Source organism: Haliaeetus leucocephalus, unplaced genomic scaffold (genome assembly GCF_000737465.1).
Source record: "Haliaeetus leucocephalus isolate CR32 unplaced genomic scaffold, Haliaeetus_leucocephalus-4.0 Scaffold144, whole genome shotgun sequence".
Taxonomy (NCBI): domain Eukaryota; kingdom Metazoa; phylum Chordata; class Aves; order Accipitriformes; family Accipitridae; genus Haliaeetus; species Haliaeetus leucocephalus.
The window spans coordinates 771,711-795,068 of record NW_010972580.1 but is presented as its reverse complement, the minus strand read 5'-3'; the positions used below and the strand labels follow the sequence as shown (position 1 = coordinate 795,068).

Sequence of the window (23,358 nt, the reverse complement as noted above, 5' to 3'; positions counted from 1 at the left end):
GGCGGAGCCCCGCGGTCTCGGGCCGGCTTCTCCCCGTTCAACGCGGTGTGCCCCCGGGTGCGGGCGGAGGCAGCGGCGGGTGAACTTGCCTGCCTCGAAGCCCGTGGAGCGGCGTGTGCGGGGGCCGTGGTGGGCAGCGGTGCCGGCAGGAGTCTGCCGGTACCGGCTGTTTGCTTCTGGGGTTTTTCGGTTGTGGTAGGACAGCGGCTGGGTGTTGCGCTGGTAGCGGCGGCCTGCAGCGGGTCCTCGGCGTGCTGACCGATGAGAAAACTCTGCTGGAAGTGGCATTTCCTCTTATAACACTAAAATGCACCCGTTATTTAAATTACCTGCACAGAAAGTTTAGAGGAGTTTTTGTGTGTGCTGTGTCTGGAGCTTTAACTTCTGCTTGTTTCAAGGCAGATGCTGTTTGCGGCAATTACTTTGTCAGGCTGTCCTGGGCATCTAGCAGTGCCAAGGAGATGTTGGTGCTATAAAGTGGTTTGTAGGCATAACGTGGACACCCCTCTTTATTTGGGGGTCAGGGCATACAGGGTAGGGAGAGGGGGTGCCTTCAAAACTGGTGTATAGAAGAGTAATTCTCAATTCTTGTAACATAGGGTGATTTCTGAAAAGGTGCTGTGACCTGCTGTCGCCCCGCTGTATCGGGCAAATAAATGTTTCCTAGTGTCTGTATTAGACCTTGAAATTGGAATTGCTGAATGGTCTTTAAAAGTTGCTCGTCCCTCTCGGTGTTTGTCTGGTTAATTAGTAGTTGGTGTTCTCAAGCCTGTCAACACACCTACGACTTCCCGTCCACTCGAGCTCAGTCAGGAGTAACAGCTCGTGTTGCCGGTTGGTGTAAGCTGGAGCAGTCCAGAGAGCGTTGCCGCAATACTTTTCTGCTCAAGAGCAAAGTTACTTTGCTTTTGACACCACGTGTGTTAAATTATGGCTGCAGTCTGCATGCAGGGGTGGCGTGCAGGATTTTGGTTCCTTCTGTAGAAGTGGGCAGCAGATTTTGGCTTTGTGTAGAAGTTGGGCAAACTCACCTGCACAGGGGATGCTGGAGATGAATATTTACAGGGTAGCAGGTGGCAGGGAAGAAAGTGTATTGGTTTGTGGATAACGTATATGAAATTGATGTTGTGTAAACAGAGGTTTGGTGCTGCTGTATGTCATTTGGCCCTTCTGTGTACTTCAGAGCCAGAGTTACTCATGTTGGTACACAGAGTGATGATTAGATTGTCAGAGTTCGGTGTGGGAAGGAGAACTCACTCTTGCAGCAGTTGTAACACCTGATCCGCTCCTGAGTGAAAAGGGCAGACGTACCCAGCTCACAGAGCTGATGTTGTTCTTGTGCTGTGTTTTGACCACAGGATCGCAACTTAATCCTCATAGTGGCAACATCAGAAATCCCAGTACCAGAATACCCAACTGTGGAAATGCCATTAGATTTCTTTTATTTGGTTTTGTGGCATCAGTGGGAGAGGGTCTGTTGGGTGGTGGTGGTGTTTTTTAAATAACACTTGAACAGCAGGACAAGCTTAATGAAACTACTTCAAAACTTATAGTCAAGTTGGAGCATGCAGTTGTACCTATCAGCTGGATTAAAGCCTTTGTGAAGTATGGACGCAGCACCCTCTGTAAGCTATGCATTTAAAATTTCCACTTAATCTGCTTTCCAGATCTCGCAGGCCATGCTGGATTCACTATTGCCTGTTATAACAGTTACTTTTGCTGGTGACTTTCCAGGAGCTGACTAGTAATGATTATCTTCTAACTGAAATAGCATTAAAGGTAACTTTTTCACTCTTTTCTAGTGAAACGTGATGTCCAGGAAAATGATGAAGAAGCGGTGCAAGTCAAAGAGCAGAGCATCCTGGAACTGGGGTCGCTTTTGGCCAAAACTGGGCAGGCAGAAGGTGAGCCTGAAATAAGTAACTGATGTAACTGGTAAGAGATACATACATTCAAATGAATTTAGTCCCCTTGTTTAATGAGACAGAAGTAAAAGCAGTTTTTGGCAGGAAAAGTTCATTCAGAGACAGGACAGAAACTAAAATACTAGATAACATAAAATATTAATCTCATGTTACTTGGCCCAGTATTCCAAAAGATTGCTCATGCGTTGAGCAGTTTAGTTTATGACTCTTTGACTTGTGGCCTTTTTAGTACGAGTGACTAGAGTTTTGTTAAGTTGTCATGTTTGAGATGAGAAGTTTCTCTTGTTTTGTTTTTAATAATATCAGAGCCTTCCTTCAAATTGCAAAGTTTGATCCAAAAAGTCCTTTCCACCAGCAGCTTCTTTATCAATTAATTGATTTATCTGCTGAAACATTACATCAGAAAATCCTTGCCCAGCTCCTCACAAGAGCTAGACTTGACAGTCCTTCTATTGTGAGTGTGTGAAAGGACAGAAATGGAGTAAAATTCTCTATTCAACGATTCTTGAGTTGAATCTGTTCGTGTCTTCTGTTTCCTGGAAAGCTCAAGGCAGTGTGTTTGTTATTTTGTACTCAGCGGTTTAGTTTTTTTTCTTTTGCTGAAGAACGCTCTTGGCTTTTCTGGAGCACCTTTCACCTCAAGTATTTTAGGAGCTGATACACCACATCCATATAAAGAGCATTCTGTCCATGGCAGACAGTTGCCCATGGTATAGTCCTAATGTTTTCTAACTGTGTGCAACAATAGTTCAGAATGTGAAGTGAAGCGTGTGTGCTTTTAACAGTCTGAAACTGGTTGGGGAAAACAGGCCAGCAGAAGGTTTAATCAAAATCAAATGAAATTCAACTGGGACTCCAGACCTAAAGTTAGAGTAGTTCATGGAAAGCAGTATGAGGTCTCAGATAGCGGCTCATCAAGATGATGGTTTTATATTTGTTCTGAAATGCACACTTGGTGTCCTACTCTTCAGTCTTTGTAAACGTCTCTTTTGACTTGGTCATTTAACTGATCTACCCACCTCTACATGTGTTTGAGCATTCTGGACACTGATCCCACTGCGATTTGTAATTGAACAGAGCTTGTGACAAAGTAGATTACTTGCACTTAGAGCAGTGCTGGAAACAAAGGTGCTATTCATCTCACCTAACTATAGATGTCCATGTCTGATTTCCTAGTGTGGACTGCTTTTACAGTCAGTGGAGAAAAATAAGCCCCTCCAGAACACGATTCATCTCTTCCTACAGTAAAAATTTACAGCAGGACAAATGAAGCCTGCTGTACAAGTGCTTGTTTCTCTAATTGAATATTAAAGGACCTCAAGTCAATTAACTCAGGTATAGGTGTCTGGGCTGTATGAGTGCCCTTTGCACTCTGATGTTTGCTTCTGTAGTGATAACTAAACACGGCTTTGCTCCTGCACCAAGGAAGATGTTTGTTTGGGCTAAAAAGGGGGAAATCATCAGAAGAGTCTCTTCAAGTAAATGTGTGGATGTGCTGCTGGTGTACAGAAGCCTGAGAGGAGAGTCATTAGGTGCATGATGGCCTCCTTGAACTTGGGGTTGTTTTGAGTTCAAGCTGAAGTCTTACGCGAGTATGAAGAACTTCAGTGTACTCTCAGAGAGTGGCCAGCTAGTAGGGTTTTTAAGGGGAAGGCAAAGTAATTGAAAATGTCAATGTTAACTCATCAAAAACAGATTTGTGAAGGAGCAAACACAAAATATACTTGAAATGCGTTAAAGGGAACACTAAACTGCAGAGCAACTATATTCTGAATAGAAGAAAATTAATTTGGCAACATTAAGCAGCCAGTTGTGTATGTGTAGATCGGGATGACATCGCCAGGTTGGGCTTTCTTGGGGACATGTGGTAAAGCTGAGGGATAAGGAAAGGGGATACCACAGCTTAGAGATGTGCTACTCCTGTGGGAAAGACCTGGTCACCTTCCCTTTCTCTGTCTGCTTTCTAGGATGAAGTAGACTAGTAGGAGTGACAAGCAGTCAGGGTCAGCAGCATCTTCTCCAGGTACATCCGTTCACAAAGATCCTCGCACCAGGTAGACACACAGATCTTCATATCTGAGGGGGGTGAATCCAGTGCTGCATAACCTAACAAGGAAGTTACTGAGACTGTGCAGTTTCTGGCCTGAATGAAGTAGATCTCACCATTGTAGCTTTTGCTGCACACATTTTAGTTTTAGCTAGTGTAATTTCTTTCACAGATTTGAGGTGTTGCAGTGGCTTGTTGGCTACTTTAAAGCCATAACTTCTTGGAGATGAAAGGGTCTGTGAGCTGCAGCCTAGAGAGAAAATCAGCTGCAGTTTGGTGGGGTTTGAAACTTACAACTGCTGTGCTGCTGACTGGCCGAGAGTGTAAAATGAACCTGTGGATTTTTAGAGGACTAACCTCTATTGAACTATGGCCTTTGTTTAAAAGAATAACAAATGACCCTCTTTATCTGCTTGATAGAGTTTAAGGCTTGAACTGGTGGATTAATATTTTTTTTTAGGACAGTTCTAGATTTTTATAGCATTGCCTAAAACTATAGGATTGGCATAACTCGGATCAGGAATTCAGGTACATGGCATTTTAGCTTGTGTAAGCACTTTCTCTGAGGATGAGCAGCAGACTTCATTTTCCAGAGCTGCTGCTTATCACTTCTCCAGAGCTGTCAATCACACCCCTTTACCAAGCGTTGCATTTACTTAGGAAAAAAAAAAAAATCCTAAAAATAGTTGACAGTTACACTGCTAGGAAAGAGAAATTTCTATGGGAACTTTGAGCTTGCATGTCTAAATGTGTAGTTTGCAAAATGTACAGATATATTCTAGCTGTTGACTTTGAATCTGCTTTCTAGTGAATTCTCGGGCAGCTGTTGAGCAAGTCAATGGAAAGATAAGTACTGCAGTATGTTTCATGTGATTTTTTCCTTTTTTCTTCTAAAGTTCCTTTCCTGTGTGGAAAAGTATGTTGTGCACTAAAACCATGATTCAAAGGGTCCTGAGAAGCTGGTGTACTGCAGTGATGCACAATAGGAAGAGTGGTACCTTGTAGTAGTTGAGAGTTGATGGATCTCAGAGACAGTATTGCTGCCTTGATAAGACGGACTGAAAAACTGGTGAATTCTTAGTTACAGAGCTCAAAGCTAAGGATACAGTGCGTGACCTGATGAGAAGCAGACTTGTTCCCTGTGTTAAGTGCTGCGTTTTCAAGTGCTTGTGTTAGTTGCATTAGGGAAGAGCACAAGAACCAGCTTCTGGGCAACTCCAGCTCTACTGCTGCTTCTCTTCTGAGCACAAGGTGACCTGCAGCCCACCTTTCTGAGCTCACATCGAGAGGAGGGATGCTTGAGAGTAGCTCTGCGCAAAACTGATGTGTTGCAAGCTGCTGTCGTGGTAGTTTGTGTACTACTGTATGTGAAAGCAAAGTGTTTGACTTTGATTAAAATGGTTGGGATTTGCATCTGTGAGTGGTACTGCAGATTGAGTGGTCCTCAGAACGAAGGCGGTGTGGCTAAAGTCATTGTCTGCCCCGAGGCAGTAGGTAACAGTTCCTTGTTGAGTAAAACCTGAGCACTGATTGAAACTGTCAGTCAGCAGGACTCAATCTTGGATATTAAAGTAGCTGTACCTCAATTCTAGAAAAACCTGCCCATTAATTTTCAGACAGAAAGTAAAGCTTTTATGAAATCTTAAGCATGGCAGTCATAGCGCCTTGTTTTGTTCCCTGTACAAATTTTGAGCAGCTCATTTTAGAAAGAGTCACAATTTGTTGCACTGCTGTTTGGAAAATAAGGCTCCTCTAAGGATTCAGGGCACACTCAAGATAAGTTTCATTTGTTCTGAAAACTGCACTTCCAGATGTATAAAAATGTCAGTACATCACAGTGAGCAACTGGATTGGAACACACTGTGAGTTCTACTTCCTAACCATGTAAGAAATGAGTTGTATCAGGCTTGATTAAACTTTTAAAGTAAATAGGTTGAAAAAGTAAAAAATATAAGGAATAATTTTTAGATATTAAGATGTCCGTGTAACAATTCTTTTGCATTACTGTTAAATGAAATATGAAGGAAATCTTGTTTTCAACTGTTTTTATTGGAATCCTCCCAAACTGAAATTCTGCTGATGCTCCTCCATATACTAATTGAAATAAAATTAGATTAGTCTCTTATTTTAGTTTTGATTCTAATGCCAGTTTGGTATAGAGTGTATTGAAGATTTCTGAAATACTCATTATGGGGTTTGTTTTGGGTTTTTTTCACTATCAAATCTCGTAAATGTGGTAGTGTGAGATCTAGCTGATATTTGGGTGAGACTTAAAATTCTGGGGCAAATAAGCTGTGATTTCAGTGTATGACCCCACTACTTTATGAGTCAGCACTGAACCCTGCACTGGCACACTGCTAGTCTGCTGGAAGTATCGTCTTCCCCCAACTGTAAACAGACATTGCTGCAACCTGGCCTGATGGCTGTGTGTTGTTTATCGCAGGAGAAGACTTAACTTGTGCTGTGCAATTCCAACACGTAACTCCCTTCTGTTGCCATGAATGCCGAGTCCTGAAACTGCTGTGACATTGACTGCCACGTTCCTCTGCTCTGTAGGAATGGCATTTTTAGTGTATTTCTTCATAAAGAAAGACTGTTCCTCTGTGAGCTTGAGACTAGCTTTATAACTGTAAACTAGTAAGGCAACTAGTAGAAACAGAAATCTAAGTAAGGTAAGATCTAATTTGGTAACGTGGGTAGTTGAAGTGATAAGAAATGTCATTTTTTTCAGCAGTGGTGCGCAGGGTGTATCTGACTTTCTAGGGCCGGCTAGGTATGGCAGATTAAAAGGTCAAACTGTGAGTTAATAAAAACATACTTAAACTATAAACTCCATTGCCCATTTTATAGAAAAATCTCAAAGCATTTAGCAGATGCTTACATTTTTAAAACATGCCTGAGGCAAGTGTAGTTACAAATGGTGTTATAATTGGGTGAACTGAAGTAACGGGAAATGTATGCTGTGCGGGTAAGACTGGAGCCCAGCAGTCACCTTTGCCAGTCCCTGTGTTTACTGCAAGGCATTCCTTCAGGTGATGTTTATCACTCTTTTCCTGTAAATGATGTTGAGAGACTGCTTATAAAACGTTTGGTGTAATATATACTGCTGTGTATAGATGTGTCAGGTACTCCAGCTGCGGTGTGACTCTTGGCTGTGTGGTTGTATTTCATGATTTGTTTTCTTCTCTATATAGAGCTGGGAGGACTTCTGAAGTATGTTCGACCCTTCTTGAACTCCATCAGCAAAGCAAAGGCAGCCCGCTTAGTCCGATCTCTGCTTGATCTGTTCCTTGATATGGAGGCAGCAACAGGACAGGAGGTGAGATTTAAATTTCAGCGCTAGTGCATTCCTCAAAAGCCTGTAACACCATTATCTGACCTAGTTTGCTTCACACTGAAGAATTATTCATGTCAGGAAACATTCATTTAATGCATTTGGATATATTCTATTAATAAAACATTAGATAATTTAATTCACTCATAACCATGTTTTTCTGCAAGCCTCATCCTGCTGCAGGTTAGGAGTAACTCTCACCCTGGGCATGTTTCTTAGACTCATGTTGCTTGCTGTTAGATGCACAGCATTAGTAGTATTTTGTAGTGTGATTAACGTTCGGGAGGTGAGAGGTGCTACACCTGCGCCAGGGAGCTTGGTCTAGTGGAAGGGTGGGGGCAGTGTGTGATGGCACAGAGCTAGAGGAATGAGTCTTCAAGGTCTGTTCAGGAGTTGGTGGGATTAGATGGCGAGTATTAGTTAGCATCTTTCACCTGGAGACATGAAGGTGTATTGCATGGGGACACAGTGTGGTGAGTGTCTTGCTCTACGGAGGGCTTCTGGGGCATGAAAGTTATTCCTGAAGTGGGAGTGGAAAAAGCTTTGCAGCTACCAAGTGTAAATTACTTCCAGGGGATGAACTTCTTCACTAGAAAGCCCCTTTGGTCTAAGATAGCCCAGTTAGGATGTACTCCATTCTCGTTAGCTACCTAGAATACAGTTGGTTTTCTTTTTTTTGTTTTTGTGTTGGTTATTTGGGAATGGGAGAAGGACAGGAGCAACTTGTAAATAAATGAGCAGCCACTTACAAGCGGTGCTGACTGGAGTAATATGGATTGTACTGGCACACCAAAGCAGTTGGATGGAAAGGGGAGGCAGGGAGGGTCTGAGCAAAAGGTTAAGGGGAAAGCCCATGTAAGACTGTATGCACAGCAACTGACGTATTATGGTCTAGAAGAGGTTCTGCCATGTTGAGAGGCAGGTGGCATTCTTGTTAGCCCAATTAGCACAGAAGTATCATCCTTTAGTTCAGGTAACCTAGCAAATGTTCTTCGTTTGCTGTTCGGTTCTTGTGGCTTGTATGTCCTGTTACCATAAGCGGTGACAGAATCTTTTTGCCGCTGCTCTTTAGCAGAAGAGGTTAAGGGAAGTGGGGTGGGATGTACAGGTGAGAAGGAAACCCCTAACAGTGTCAGGAGAAAATGAGTGGCTTCAAACTTTTTCTAAAGGTAGCTTGATGTAAATGACAATACTGGGATGCACTCCCAATAGGTGGCATTTTATGGCGGGGGAAGAACTTGGAGTAACAGCAATGGAAATGTGGCCCACTTAGTCAAAATACTCACTTTCAAGCATATTCAGAAGCCAAACCCAAAACCTTAAGGAATTCTGACACCTAACCTGTGAGGTTCTTGATGCAGTAATCCCAAATACTTTCAGTGCCTCATAAACGTTCAGAGGGACACTTGCTTCCTTAGTGTAATGTATATCAAGAAGACTCCCAGGAGTCCAGTAAAGCAATGAAACTAGAGATTTTCCAGCTCCTAATGCTCCAGCTATCACTGTGCAATAAATTGCGACTTCATAATGGCTTTTCATAAAATGTCCCCATTTAATAAGTAGTGACAAGGAGCTGACAAGTGCTGCAGTGTAGTACAGCTGCAGAGCTGCCCCAGAAAGAGCTGCGATCCAGAGATTTTTGGGAAAAGGCATTCCTGAGCCTAGCACCTCAGGATGACTTACTGTATATTATTGGCCGGTACTAAATTGGCACCGTCTTCTAATTGGGGTAGGACATGACTGCTTTATTCATCAATGGAATCTCAGCAGTCTTAAAAATACGAAAAGCCGTTGGGTTCCTTTACTTCACTTTGAAGCAATAGATAAAACATCCAGTGTCACTGACTGGCTCCTGGCACCTAACTCTGTTATAAACAGTGGAGCCCGGCACCTCTATTGGTTTATACTACTAAAGGACACACACGGTCTGACATATTTAGGCCCTAAAACACATGCTCTTAATTTTTCCTTTCTTTCTAGAGCAATTGAAAATACATTTTTCTCTATGGCAGAATGAAATGGTGCAAAACACGCTGGAAGGGATCTCAAAAGTCTTTTAGTCCATTCCTTGCCCTAAGGCAGAATCAGTTCTCATGTAGCCAGATGTTTTCAGTTGAAACAAAAACACAGCTGTTTAAGAAATGCTATTAGGATTTCAGCAGTAATTTTTACTGGTGAAACCTTGGAAGCCAAATCTTTATTTTCATATTCCAGTGTGGAAGGATTGTCCCTGGTGGTCAGAAAAAGTTATTGGAAGCCAAATGCATTAGAAAAGCAATTGAAGAAGGTGGTCTGTTGGGTTTTTTTTCTGATGGCTAAAGCTTAAACTAAATCTTAGTTTGCCTTCTGAACTTTACTTTCTCTTGCAGTATGTGTTACAAGTAGTATAATATTGTGAATGTTGTTACAAAGTGCAGGAAGTTAATCTAGCAAAGAGAACATGAAAATATGTAGCATAAACTGTAGCTGTTCTATATAATTTTGTGCAACATTTCTGTGAGTTTAAACTCTGGTGTCAACGCCATGCAGCCTGAGGCTAAAGTGTATCATGTGTGGTTCTGGTTGAAGAGAAGTCATAATCTTGCAGTGTTGAGCTGCAGTTCTCATCTGTGGTGAACTACACTTTACCGTGGTAATATTAAAGGTGTCGTTCAGAGACATTTGGGATAGGCACTAATGATGAAAGCTAATCTCAAGGCTCATTTTAAAGTAAAGCTAATTTGGTGTTTAGCAATGCTGCTGTTCAGACAGGAATGACTTTTTTCCTTAAACTACATTGTGGAGATTCAGGCTTTGTTGTATTTTTGTTGCTTTGTAGGAAATGATTGAACCATACTGCTGTTTTAAAGAGGGGCAGCAGAAGGCTTTACAAATTTCTTTCTGCTCCCTTTAAGGTTGACCTGTGTTTAGAGTGTATTGAATGGGCCAAATCAGAGAAGAGGACTTTCCTACGCCAGGCTCTGGAGGTACGTTGCATTGTGGATCCCAAACCTGTGTAATAGCGTCTTCCCTTTGTCAGATTTGATACTTATAAAAGTAGAGAATTTGTGTTGTCCATATCTTTGTACATGTAATGGATGGCCGATAACAATTACACTAAAGTTAGCGACCCTTCTTGATTTTACCTGTTGTGTTTAGACTAGCCAGTCTTTCAAATGGTGGATCTTGCAGAGCTGGACCATATAACGTAATGAACACTAATTTAGTGAAGTCTGTGCAGATAAGAATATAAAGTTTCATTTTACAAAATAAATCTGTACTACCTTTCTCTGGCTTTCCTCACAGCAGTTCCTTTTCTGTTCTTCAGGCGAGGCTGGTCTCTTTGTACTTCGATACCAAGAGGTACCAAGAAGCACTGCAGCTAGGTAAGTCTCCCACTAGGTGGTGGTAGTAGTTCTTTGCTTTGAAATTAGCCTTGAGGCTGACAAGGGAAGTGATCAACTACGTCATGTTCCTTGATGAGTTTTGTAGGACTTGGGCATTGATTTCTCAGTGCCATACCAGTTCTGCCATCTTTTTCCACAGCTTGGTGATAAAAGCTTTTAGAGATCTCTTTGTTCTCATCATTTGTTCATTTCAAATAATTTTGGAAGCAAAGAGGAGCTGTGTCCAGTTGAAGGCCATCAGGTTTGGGTCCTGCTGGAACATACGTAGTATACTGCTGTGGTCGGAGAGGTTGAAGGGAGAAACAAGCTTTTTTCAGTTTGCTTAAATACAGCCTCAATAAAAGCAGTAGTAATGCCAGGAAATGGCAAACCTCTAAGGATGTAATTAGACAAGCTCTTGTGAAGTAGTGTAAAGGCTTTAAGAATTTGCTTTTGCACCACCTGAGATATGGTAATTAACCATGTGAACTCTCCTACTCTGCTACAAAGCAGAGTAAAGCAGGTCATCTTACACGGCCCAAGTCCCTTTGGTGCTTTTCAAATGCTCATTTTGCAAATGACTGCAGTAATGTAAGATGAGGTTTAAGCTGGCTAAAGGGTATTTGTACAGACTGCTTCATCAGCTCAGCGCATGGGTATGGGCAGGGCTGAGAGATCACTGCACTGACACGGACAGCAGTGCTCACCCAGGCAGTGGTGATGCCTCACCAGGGACCCATCACTTCTTAAACAGTGTGGTGGCAAGAGCATGTGTCATGTCCAGAGTCACCTGGGTGACTCGTATCTGATCAGAATATCAGGTTATGCTAAGTGCTCTGATACATGGAATTCAATATCAAGTTAGAATTAGTTTGCATATGGATATGTAATGAAGTCAGGTTTAAACTGATCAGAGTCCACACTCCAAAGCTGTACTTAATTAACTTAATCACTTGGATGATGGTGGTACAGATTAGGGAGTTGTAAAGGCCTGTACCTATAGGACAGCCTCTCCGAAAGATCTGTCAAGATGTCAATGTTGTGCACTAGCATTTCTATGTGGCTGGCCAAGACATGGTTATGTCTACGACTGTGGGGAGTAGGTGCAAGCAGTGAGTCTCTATGGGATGTTTCTCAGGAGAGTCCATTCTCTTCTGCCTAGTTATGCAGTTTCAGCTGTGGTTTTCAGCTTTTGAGCACAGCAAGTGAGGATAAGATTCTCATCTCTGTTTGCCCTAAGTTAGTTCTTTAGTTTGTAGTGGGGGGAAAGAAGGGGAAGAGTTTCCTGTAAGGCTGGCTCTTTCTGTCCTCATGAGGCTTTAATGTGACAGTTTATCTAGGCTTTTCTTAGGCTGTCCATTCCCACCTCCTAAACTTCATCTGTGGATGTCTTGTGCTTAAAACATTGCTTCCTCATCCCCCATTCTTAGGATTTGGTTGAAAATCCTCAGGTCTCACCCTAGGGGAACAATGCAGGAACGGGCAGTACTTCAGGTTTGATCGGAGCTCCGAATGTGAGTGGTAAATCATGCTGTTGTCTGGGGAAGGGGTAGCAGAGTGACAATCTGAACTGCACAACCCGTCCTTGACTTTCTGCTGAGTGTCTGCTGCCCGCGATGAGGTGGCAGAGACATGCTGTCCATGTACCCAAGTATTCTCACTGCCCTCTTCTGCCTCTAACACAAAACTGGTTCATTCTTCTCCAGATGTGGACTGACACTGACCTACTGTTATTTCCTCTCCTTTGTTTCTTCTTGGAAGAACAGGTTGTGTAAGCCTAGCCTCCCTTCCTCGAAGCCTGTACTGCTGTGGGGGAAGAAGGGTGTAATCTGGAAAGACTTGGTTTGTGTAGTTGTTGACAGCAGATGCAGAGCAGGTTACAAAGGTTCTTGTTCTTTCCTGCTGCTAGGCTCCCAGCTTCTTCGGGAATTGAAAAAGATGGATGACAAGGCATTGCTGGTGGAAGTGCAGCTGTTAGAAAGTAAGACTTACCATGCCCTGAGCAATCTGCCAAAAGCAAGAGCAGCCTTAACCTCTGCACGGACTACAGCCAACGCAATTTACTGTCCACCTAAGCTGCAAGCAGCGTTAGACATGCAGTCAGGTAAAGCCTTTCAGGAGAAGGGGAAAGTCAAGGACTTGTCATGATGCATCAGTTGACGGATATTTGCTCTTTCCTGAGTGAATCACAGAAAATGATGTTAGGTGGGACCTCAAGATATCTACAAGTCTGCCCAGCTGCCTCAAGGCAGGATCAGCTATAATTACATTGTTCCTGACATGTGTTTTTTCAGCCTGTTTTTGAAAACCTCTGGTGGTGGAGGGTCTGTAACCTCCCTAGGCACTACAGCATTACACCATGTTAGTATAAGTGTAACGTTGTTCCTGACCTGATTCTCAGGCACTTACCTGAAGTGCCCCGAACTTGCCTTTCTTAACATGTCCTCTTAAGAGAGGGCATGGATGCTCTTCTGATAGAGATGAGGTAAAGGGAGGCACAGAAAGAAAGGATTCCATTTACTGAAGTACCAGATAAAGCACTGGGCAACCAAATTGTTCTGTTCTCTTCCAGTCATGTTCTGAATTAACTCTGATGCCTGCCTGTTTGTTCCTCTCAACAGGTATTATCCATGCAGCAGAAGAGAAGGACTGGAAAACAGCCTATTCATATTTTTACGAGGCATTTGAGGGATATGATTCAATTGACAACCCAAAAGCCATCACTGCGCTGAAATACATGTTGCTGTGCAAAATCATGCTGAACATGTATGTGGCAAATGGTTCTGCGAAGAACACTTCCTACATTTAAATGGGAAAGGCTTTTCATTTGTAAGACTAATGAAAGAACTCAGGCAGACAAGCTTGCTGTTTGTCTTTATGACCTAATCAATGCTTCTGATACAATGTTACTTGAGTTGTAGTAATTTGCTATCGGGAATTTTTGAGAGACACTTAGATTTAAGCTGCCCCTGTTGTTGAATAAATGCTCTCTTTGCTTCCTTCCCCTCTCTAGCCCAGAAGATGTGCAAGCATTAGTGAGTGGAAAGCTTGCTCTGCGGTATGCAGGAAGACAGGTATAGAAACTTAATCATTTCTATCTTCCTATTATTTCTGAGAATATTGTGGTGTTATTTTTGTCAAATACTTTGGTCTTTTCATACCAAAATACCCTTCACTTCTGAGTGTCCTGAACGAGATCCAGAACCGATTAAATTACCATAAGTAATTACCATAAGTCAGTTGCCTTCAAAGGGATTACAGTGACTTTCACCACCTGAGAATCTGGCCCGCTCGCTTCATTTTCTCTGTTTTTCTCCTCCTCACTTTCTTCATGAACTACTAAATGCCTAATGCCATAAGGTACTCATGTCTCGACCCTCGCCAACTGCTCTGCAGCCATGGATCTGATGCATTTAAATCCAGGTTATTCATTGTTTTTACTCATGTTGTAGCAAGTCCTGAGAATCCATTCATAGCAGTATAGTTGAGCAGCTTGAGACCTAGATGACTGTAAGGTGGAAGCCAAGCAGCTGGGGAGTTGTTAAATCAGCTGTTTATTCTAACATGTTAACTTGCCAGTCTGTGAATGCCACCCCCATATTAAATCCAGGGATGCTTATATAAAGTACAGGGCCAAAAGCCAGGCGTGCCAGGGTCTGAGCCAGGCTTTTACACACTGATGCCCTCGGTGGCTTTGGTCAGCCAGCTATTTACTTTGATGCAGGAGCTAATACTCACCTACCTCACAGAGGATTGGGGAAGCTATTTAGTAGAGGAGGTCAGTGAGCATACATGCGTAGAAAAGAGTCTGAAGTGGGGATATCCCTGCGTTATCCCTGCTGGATCACGAAGGGCAGCCCTGGTCCTGCTTCATACCCTTCCCTCGAGTGGGAGCTGGGTTGGAGGCTGCTTTTCAGAGCATGAGGGCAGTGTACCGTGGAGAAAGTCTCAGCTGTTCCCTGCACTGTCTTTCTGAGACAGCAGTGATCACAAGTTCCTGCAGCAGCTGTGGAGGCTGAGCTTAGGGAGCAGAGAGAAAGTGGGCAGCCTTGGGGACAGCTCAGTGGGAGAGATGATAGCAGAAGCCTGGGCCTTCTGTGCCATAGCCACCAGTTCATCCTGCTTGTCTCATGCACTTATTTCTCTCACCACTTGGAAACTGTTCTTCTAGTGGTGTTACTTTCTGTTTAGTATAAATAAGGTACTTTGGTTATGGCCGAGTCTCTTGCTTTGTTTCAGCAACTGTTGGGTAGACAAGAAACACCTTCTGATGCTGTCCATGATAGGGTAACCATAGGACTTCTGCCCTGCTTCTGTTGCTCAGCAGAGGAAATGTGGCATGCTGAAGGGGAGAAACACAACTTAAGGGCTGAAAATGGCCATGTTCATTAAGCAAGTGCCAAAATATTCACTTTCCTTAAAAATTGTATCAAACTTGCTCCCAGCCTGCAACCTGATAGGAACTGCAGCTGGTATTCTCAAACCTTACAAAACTTGAGTTCTTTGTTTCTGTGAAGCTGATTTCATGCTGTGTCCTGCAGCTGTTCTGCATGTTCTCCTTATTAGCAGCTGTTCTTACTCTGCCTGTGTGGAAGTAACCCTGACATGGCTTTGTAGCAAAAGGAACATTCCCATTTTGCTGTTTAAGCATGTTTTCAGTGTACTGCACAGTTGGCATAATAGCACTGAGAGGAGAATCCAGAACAATAACCTACTCTCATTTTCTTTCTCTGCAGACAGAAGCACTAAAATGTGTGGCACAGGCCAGTAAGAACCGATCGCTGGCAGATTTTGAAAAGGTGAGTCAGGAGACAGAAAATGGGGCCTGGCTGGACAATACATTTTGTTTTGGGGAAGTTGTAGGAGCTGCTACATCCCACAGCAGGAAACCATAAAAACATTCATAGAAAGCAACAGTGCATCAAGCAAATACCCTACAATAATCAGCCAGTTTGGTTTTCGCAGCATGGGGAGTAATAGCTTGCTTGAAATTAGTTTTTTTCCTTTTTTTTTTTTTTTTCTGGAGAGTGAACTCGGAAGCGGTTTCCTGTACTTTTGGCGCTGTTCACTGCGATGTGTATCTTCCTAAATTTTTTTCTGGCTTCAGCAAGAGCACTACAGAGATAATGGAGAGCATTCCCATGTCAGGGAACAGTCCTGTCATGCCACCTCCTGAGTGTAAACCGGAGATTCTGGCTGCTAAGTTCCAGCAGCGTAAAGATGAAGCATGCTTGCTGCATGGTGCTTGAAAGGCTGCTAGGCTGTCATGACCTCCTGGCCTTTTAGCGAAGTTACAGGATTGGATTAACTACTGATACTTTGCTGGGCAGGGAGGGAAGACTATTTCATACTTGGAGGGCCTTGAGGACAGGAGACCTGTCACTGCCTGAATTATTTGTTCCCACTGTGTCTTCCGCAGGCTCTGACAGACTATAAGGTGGAGCTCAGGGACGACCCCATCATAAACACTCACTTGGCTAAGCTCTATGATAACTTATTGGAACAGAATCTGATCAGAGTCATTGAACCCTTCTCCAGAGTACAGGTAAATGTTTCCAGCAAGCACACTGACATGCTGGTACCTCTGTCCCCTGCTGTTGGTGGGTGAAGGACTTGTTCCCGTGCAGAATACTGCTTACTCAGAGCTGCTCAGCACTTCCAGAGCTCAGGGTTCATCATGTTCAGCTGAAAAATAAGGAGGGGGCTGAGGGGAACTTTGGAAAACCACGTTCCAGAGTCATTGCCCTTTCCACCTGTTTTACTTAACGCGCACTGAAAGGTGGCTATGCTTTTAACACTGAAGGTAATAGTGTTTGGCTTTTAAGGGCTCTGACAGGGTGTGGGTAAAGCTGCAATAATCTTGGAGAATAAATATTATTTCATGTTTCAGAGTGAAATGGCTTTAGGTGTCTAGTCCATCTTCAATTAAAATTGGATTTGAAATCTGTAGGACATGAAGCCACAAAGCAGAGAAAGCCGTTAGAGATTTTTAGGCCAGAGTGTTTACAGGCCCTTGTGCTGTTCCATGGAAGAGTCCCATACCTCGATGCTGTATGTCAAAAGTGCAGCTAAAGATTTACTTAACTCTATTGGTCTCTCTTATAGATTGAACACATATCCAGCCTCATCAAGCTCTCAAAGGTAAGAATATCACTAGAAATCAGTGGCACGTCTTAAGAGGGCAAAGGAATTGAGGTCAAATGCCATTTGCCACCAGGAAATAAATGTAGGCTATTAAGTCTGACAGATCACCTCCACAGCATTTACAGGCAAATATCGCTCTTGGGAACTTTAACACGGACAGTTTCCAGGAGGCATCGGACTGGCTTCCTCTGCACTAGTCTTTGCTGTAACATCGCCTTCCTTCACGTGGATTTTACTCCTGTTGTTAGCATTTGCTTTTTACTGGGGGTGGATTTTCCTCTGCTGTAGTAACAGCTCATGGTGTGACCAGCTCAGTCTTCCCAATTGACCTGCATTTAATCCTTGTGAGTGTGCCCAGAGGAGTCTTTCTTACACCCTGAAGATACAGGATCCAGCTAATCAGTTTGAAGTTTCATTAGGGATGCGTATGTCACATTGACTATTGCAATAACTGCTTTACAGATAATCCCAAACAGATTAAGTTTTAGGAAAATCCACTGTAGACCCAGCCAGTTGCATCCTGAAGTGCTTTTGTCCTGTATTAGCATTAAGGCCAGAGGTTTGGAAGTGTACTGAGCCTGGCCTTTATGGTCAGTACATCATCTATCCTCTTTTTCTCTTTGTGCATTCTTTTCCTAGACTAGCCCGTGGTGTTTAACACATACTTAATAGTTTGAGTAAAAGCTGGACTGCAGTTGTTTCTTAACTGCGGTTGTGTGTCCTCTGTCCAAAGAGCGGAAGCAGAGCAGACTGCTGTGGGGCCTTGCCTGGCACTGGGCAGGAGGTCAGCTCGGTATTGAGTGGCTTGAATGATGCTTGGCCAACACTTGACTAAATACTTGCTGAACCAAGCTAGAATGCTCCAGATCCTGTAATGAGTAATGCCTGTGTGAAGTGACAGATACACAGTCTTTTGTGGAGCGAGAGGGCAAGACATCCCAGTGTTCTCGTCATTAAAAGCTGCTGCTTAATTTCGTATGTCATCTAAAGCTTATGGTAGTATCAAGCAGCGTGCAAGGAGAGATCTGTCCTGACATCATGTTCAGTGATGAAATAGCTGCTTTTAAGCAGTGCTTATATCCTGCCAGAGCAGTTGAGGAGTGTGGAGTAGTAAGATTTGCTTTTCTTTAGGTAGTTCTGGGAGACTTTTAATTTTTCTGCTTCAATTTCAGGCTGAGGTAGAAAGGAAACTGTCACAGATGATCTTGGACAAGAAATTTCATGGTGAGTCTCTGCATCCTTCAGTCTCGACTGCCTTGCCACCCAAGGCCAGGTTGTGTGTAAGCAAGCTGTGGATAGACCCCTCTTTATCACTGCACCTTTGAACCCCAGGTGTCCTCCTTAGACTGCTCTGCTCGGCTTCAGACAGCAGACATGCAGGTTAACAGGCACTATGGGAAGAGTAGTGAGTGGTGGGTTTATTTGTTACTCCATCTGTTGTCATGAAGGCTGTTCCTATCGCTCCATCTGCCATCATTAAGGTCAAGGCTTAATTTCTCACAAATCAGAAACTGCTGTAAGTCCTTACTCACTGTGACTACATCCAAGGACAGTTGTGAGACCCACTAGTGGGCTATCTAGCAAAGATGTGCTCCTCTGCCTTGGAGCTTACTGGAGTATGTGGTCACCTTTCCCAGATAATTTGCGTCAAGAGCATTTTGCGTGTTGGCGGGCAGCACCCACACAGCACAATGGATTGGTTTGGGTTTGTCTGGGACCACAGGAGGCTGCTTCTCTAATGAGCTCTCAAGGAAACAGCTCTGTTCTTGTTTACGTTGTCCCTGGTGTTGATTTAGAAAGCCCTCTTGATCTAGCTGAGGAAGATGAATGGCCAAAAGAAGCATATTGGTTGGAGAATAGCTCAAAAATTACAGAACCCAGCTGCAGTGCCCATCATTAAACCGGGAAATAGTTTAATTATAAACTGGCTTTTTTTTTTATTTTTTTTGCCTTGCTCCAGTGTTGTGCTGAGCCATCCTGCTGGGCACAGAGGCCTCGAGGAGGAAGGTAGCTGTTAGGGAATGGGCAGGCATAAGCATCTCTGGGCTGTCTTCTTGGGCTCCTCTCCAGGATGTTGGGTTTTTTTTTTTTCTGGGTAAGCTACCACTAATGGAGTCCAGGCAGAAATCAGTCAGCCAGTCAAGTACAGCACATGAGCCCCTTCCCAACACAGCTGACTGTCTGTTTGCTGGGTAGATCCCTAAATTCCTGCTGTCTGGAAGATGTGATCTGTTGAGTGTTACACTGGTGACCGCAGTTTTGTGCCCACAGGCATCCTTGACCAAGGTGAGGGAGTCCTGATCATCTTCGATGAACCCCCTGTAGACAAAACTTATGAAGCTGCCCTCGAGACTATTCAGAATATGAGTAAAGTAGTGGATTCGCTCTACAACAAAGCCAAGAAGCTAACATAGGTGAGTGGAGGCAGGAGCCAGAGGTCGCAGCTGCTCCGGACCTATCGCTCCTCCCAGGCCAAGGTGCGGTTTGTGTCCTTGAGGCTTGTTTTCTCTCCTCTTGATTGACGTGGCTCTGTTTTCTTTTTGCAGAGTTGAATTTGCTAGCTGTCATTTGGAGAGTGTGTGTGACAGGAGAGTGAAACCTTTGGGAAAATGTTAGGAGACTTTTTTTTCTTTGTTCTACTTTTCGCTCGGAAAGTTTTTAAACTTCCTCATCCAGTGCATCTTGTATTCCATACGATGCGTGTTCCAGTTTCCATGTAATCTTTACTGGCCGAACTTTGTATCTGGGGGGGGAATATTGTTTAAACGAAGAGGGTATTCTAAATAAAAGGAAAAAGGCTTACACTACCTAAACATGTGCTTTCCACTTCCTGAGGGATGGCAGAGAGTTAAGCAGGGACAAAGTTTTGTTACCAGTAGGTGCCCAAAACAAGTTTGTTTCATCTCCCTCTGCTCTGAAATCTGAGACTTACTGACGGTGTATAAGCAGCCAAGTTTATTCCATTTGTACTGAACCAAAAAAACCCAAAATGTACAGACTGCTGGTTTATTTTTAAATCTTAAAGGCCTCGGATCCCCTTGAAAGCAGCTCCACAATGATTTTCCTGAAGGCTTTCGCACCCGAGGCACCTGCTTCAGAATTGTCATTGTGCTGTGCTAGCCCAGAGCCACCCTGCGCAGCCAAAAATCTCAAGACGGCTGCAGCCACTGTCTAGACCATTAGGCCAGTTTCTAATAAAGGGAACAGCACAGGTTTCCCCTGGAGGCCTGTATTGCATGCTATTGTTTTAAAATAGACTAGATTTTAAATGTTTTATCCCTCCCCCCACCTGCACTGGTAGGAAGAACAGGTGAGCAGGCGTTCCCTGAGTCCTCGCCTCCCTGCGGGAGCCAAACCTTGTCCAGTGGGGAGGCGAGCTGCTGCCCTGGGCGCTGATCAGACTGTCATTATTTACCTCTGCTGCATTAGTGTTTTTTTTTTTTTTTTTTTTTTTTTTTAAACATCTGATGTGAGACAGCTTGGCCCTTCTGGAATAACCTAGTGCAGCACTCACTGGGGATCTTCCTTGTTACTGTTCCAAAGTCATATATGTGGGGGGTGGAGCACGGTGTATTCCAGCATGTTTCATTTTATGGTGAGGTTACTAGCTAGGTTTTAATGCCATTTGGGCAGTGTAAGCTTCTGCATCTCTGTCCTGCTAATCTTTATTTTTCCTTTCCCCTCTGTCTCTCTTTCTCTCTTTCCCTCGCCATGTTTTTCTTACAAAATTTATATTTTGTAAAAGGGTTCTGTTTTACCGGGAAATATTTTGCCTTCACACTGAATCTTAGACTGGCTGATTTTTCTGCTTTCTGTTCACATTTTAACCTCTCCAACATTTTATTTTATTTTATTTTAATTTCCATCTCATCCAGTCAGTCACTGTTTGGGTTTTTGGCACCATCAATATCAAATGTACAAACGGTTCTTGCTAACCAACACCAGGTATATCTGATGTTCAGATGAGTTCCAATAAAATAATTTTTTTTTCAAAAATCTGTCTCCTGTCTTCAGCTGCCGAGGCAGATCATGGGCATGTTTGGTGCAGTTTCTCTCTTTGCTTAGGGAAGGGTGGATTGCAACGCAAGCTGCACGCCTGGCAGGAGCTCGTGAAAGCATCGTCGGTGGTGATGTTTCTGAGACGGGGAGTGTGAGGGACCGTGTTTTAAGCAGCATCACTAAGGGTTTATGGATTGTGAGCAGTTCCTGGCACAGCAAGTTTGAGCTCTGCCAAATGAAGTTGTGATATTATGATTATTATTATGGTGAAAAATGAATTACATCTGACCTCTTGCACCTCTAGCCTTGATGCTGTACTGGAGAATCTCACATTGTGTACAGCACCATGCATAGATTCCTCTTAAGGCTAGACAGGGTATTTCAGATGTAATTGAACTGACACAACATCTTTAATTTTCATGTTTGAAACTCGTGTTTCTCAGACACCAGCTAGTCGAGGTGGTGCAGGTCTTTCGGAAAGAAACCTGGCCTCACAGGCAGAAAAATGTGAGGGACTTAACTCCTGCTCCTACATGTGGCTGGGACTGCAGGGGAAGTGTGTTTCTAGTTTTCTTAATAGGTTTTTTGCACTATAAATAGCTTTTAAGATATTTCCCAAAAGCGGCTCTGGCCAGTTCACTGTAATGCCACTTAAGTGGCATTTTCCCCGGTGATGCTTAGCTGTGGCCATGCTTTGCTGATTTAGGTTGCTAATCAAAGGTGAATGAGGGGAAATCCGTTCGTGGAAGCAGAGCTGAAGCCTGTGTGTGCAGCGGTGACGGTTGCACGCAATGTGCTGAGAGGGAGTGAGGTGGAGACGGCTGTGAAGTCCTGCCTGTCCTCGGTGAGAATGGTGTCCAGCTCCGGCTGTCATCCCTCAAAGGGGACAGAATTTGTCTTGACCCGCGGGTGATGATGGGGGGAGCAGGCAAACCCCTGTGCCAGAGGTGGAGGAGACCTGACCAGGAGCGAGGAGGCAGCAGGTCCGCAGTGATGCCAGCTCGGAGGCGCCTGGGCTGCCTTGTGCAGGGTCAGGGAGGTTTAATTGCATGTTAGTCATTCAAACCGCCTGTGGAAAGCTGGGATTTTCCGAGGCGTCTGAGCGCCTGCCTCCCACCTCCAAGTGTATTAAAATTAGGGCCAAAAAAGCTCAAACGGTAGGGCTTGTTGTTAAACCCTTTTGGCTTAAACTTCAAAAGGCTTAAGTTAAAAAGCAGGCTTTTGTACAAAGGCGAGTTTCATGCTGCTTGGGTCCATGTAATATTTTTAATGGACAAAGGGATTTCTCAGTAACAGCAGTGCTGCTCGGGCTGGACTTGCACGGTCCGTTTTGGATCATGACATGGAAAAGCCTCTAAAGCTGTTTGTAAAGAAGATATACAAAGAGCAGACCATTTGACCGTCCCTGAAAAACCCAGCTCCCGTGCTGGGCTGGCGGCACTTTGAAGGACGTTTTTGGGTGCATTGGGATAGGTCTGTCCTCACAGCGCTTGGTACTGTGGGTCGGTCCCGAGCTGCCCTTGAATTGGGAGCGGGACGTGTGGGGACAGGCAGGTTTTCAAGCCCTGCTCTGTGTCCTGCTGCTGAGCACTGGCTTCATGGTGCAAGCCGCCGTTGTCAAGCTCACGGTGCTGAGAAACCAGCTGCCCTGCCTTGGGAGGGGGGACAAAAGCCATATTGGAACAATCTATCATCTCCCTTGTTTTTTTGCTATGTGTCTGCACCTCAACCTGCCGGGCTGTGAGTGCTGCGCTGAGCACAGCACCGACCCTGTCGGAAGCAGCAGCTTTGGTAGAGCTTTACCCCAAAGTGAGATTTTTTTTCTTTACCTTCCACATGCTTTAAACCCCAAGCGTGCGGCCGGCTTGTCCCGGGCCGGCGTCGGCCAAAGCTCCTGCGTGGCCTTGCCTTGGGACGGTGGCTCTGGGGACGGACGACCCTTTCCACTGTGTTCCCCCCGCTGCCCCCTGGCTTGTCGGTCCCGGGGCACTGGGGGGCTGCCGTTGTGCCCCAATGAAACGGGGGGTTTTGACGGGAAGGGGACGGGCAGCCGCGGGCCTGGCGCAGTGCTGGCTCGGGAGTACCGGCGAGCTCGGTTTCGGTCATCCGCCAACCCCCGACTAGTCCGGTGTCGGGGTCAGACCTCCCCCCGTTTCATTGCCAGCAGCAGCACCGGGGGGGAGGAGGTGACCCCCGGGGACCGCCCCGGTCACCGGGGCCGGAGCCCAGCGGCCTCCGCCACCGCCGCGCTTGGCCGGGGTCGGTAGGGGCCGGGCGGCGGCCGAGCGGCCTTTGCGTGTCGCTGCAGGTTGCACAAAAGCGGGGACCGGGCTCCGGCGGCCTCGGGGCTTCTCCCGGAGCCGGAGCCGGAGCCGGAGCCGGAGCCGCTCCCGTGCCCTGCGGGAAAGGGGAGCCCCCGCTCCGGGCCCGGCGGTGGCTTTACCCGGGAGCCTCCCGCGGGCGGGCGGAGCCCGGCTGGCGGCCCATCCCTTAAACCCCCGTCCCGGCCTTTGCAGCCCGGTCCCGGGCGCCTCCGTCCCCCGG

General features: G+C 44.9%; 1 protein-coding gene across 1 annotated transcript in view; it reads left to right on the top strand.

The window, feature by feature from the left end:
* The window catches only part of PSMD11 (proteasome (prosome, macropain) 26S subunit, non-ATPase, 11), a 20,675-nt gene extending 404 nt beyond the window's left edge, over positions 1-20,271 (top strand). Inside the window, exons 2-14 of the mRNA XM_010561331.1 lie at positions 1,803-1,904; positions 7,167-7,291; positions 10,201-10,272; positions 10,614-10,671; positions 12,581-12,775; positions 13,293-13,437; positions 13,685-13,745; positions 15,408-15,470; positions 16,091-16,216; positions 16,777-16,812; positions 17,988-18,039; positions 19,087-19,229; positions 19,362-20,271. Of these exons, the coding sequence (XP_010559633.1) occupies positions 1,803-1,904; positions 7,167-7,291; positions 10,201-10,272; positions 10,614-10,671; positions 12,581-12,775; positions 13,293-13,437; positions 13,685-13,745; positions 15,408-15,470; positions 16,091-16,216; positions 16,777-16,812; positions 17,988-18,039; positions 19,087-19,229 (1,178 nt within the window). The 3' untranslated portion in view covers positions 19,362-20,271. The remainder of the gene's footprint in view (positions 1-1,802; positions 1,905-7,166; positions 7,292-10,200; positions 10,273-10,613; positions 10,672-12,580; positions 12,776-13,292; positions 13,438-13,684; positions 13,746-15,407; positions 15,471-16,090; positions 16,217-16,776; positions 16,813-17,987; positions 18,040-19,086; positions 19,230-19,361) is intronic.
* Positions 20,272-23,358: the final 3,087 nt, after the last annotated feature.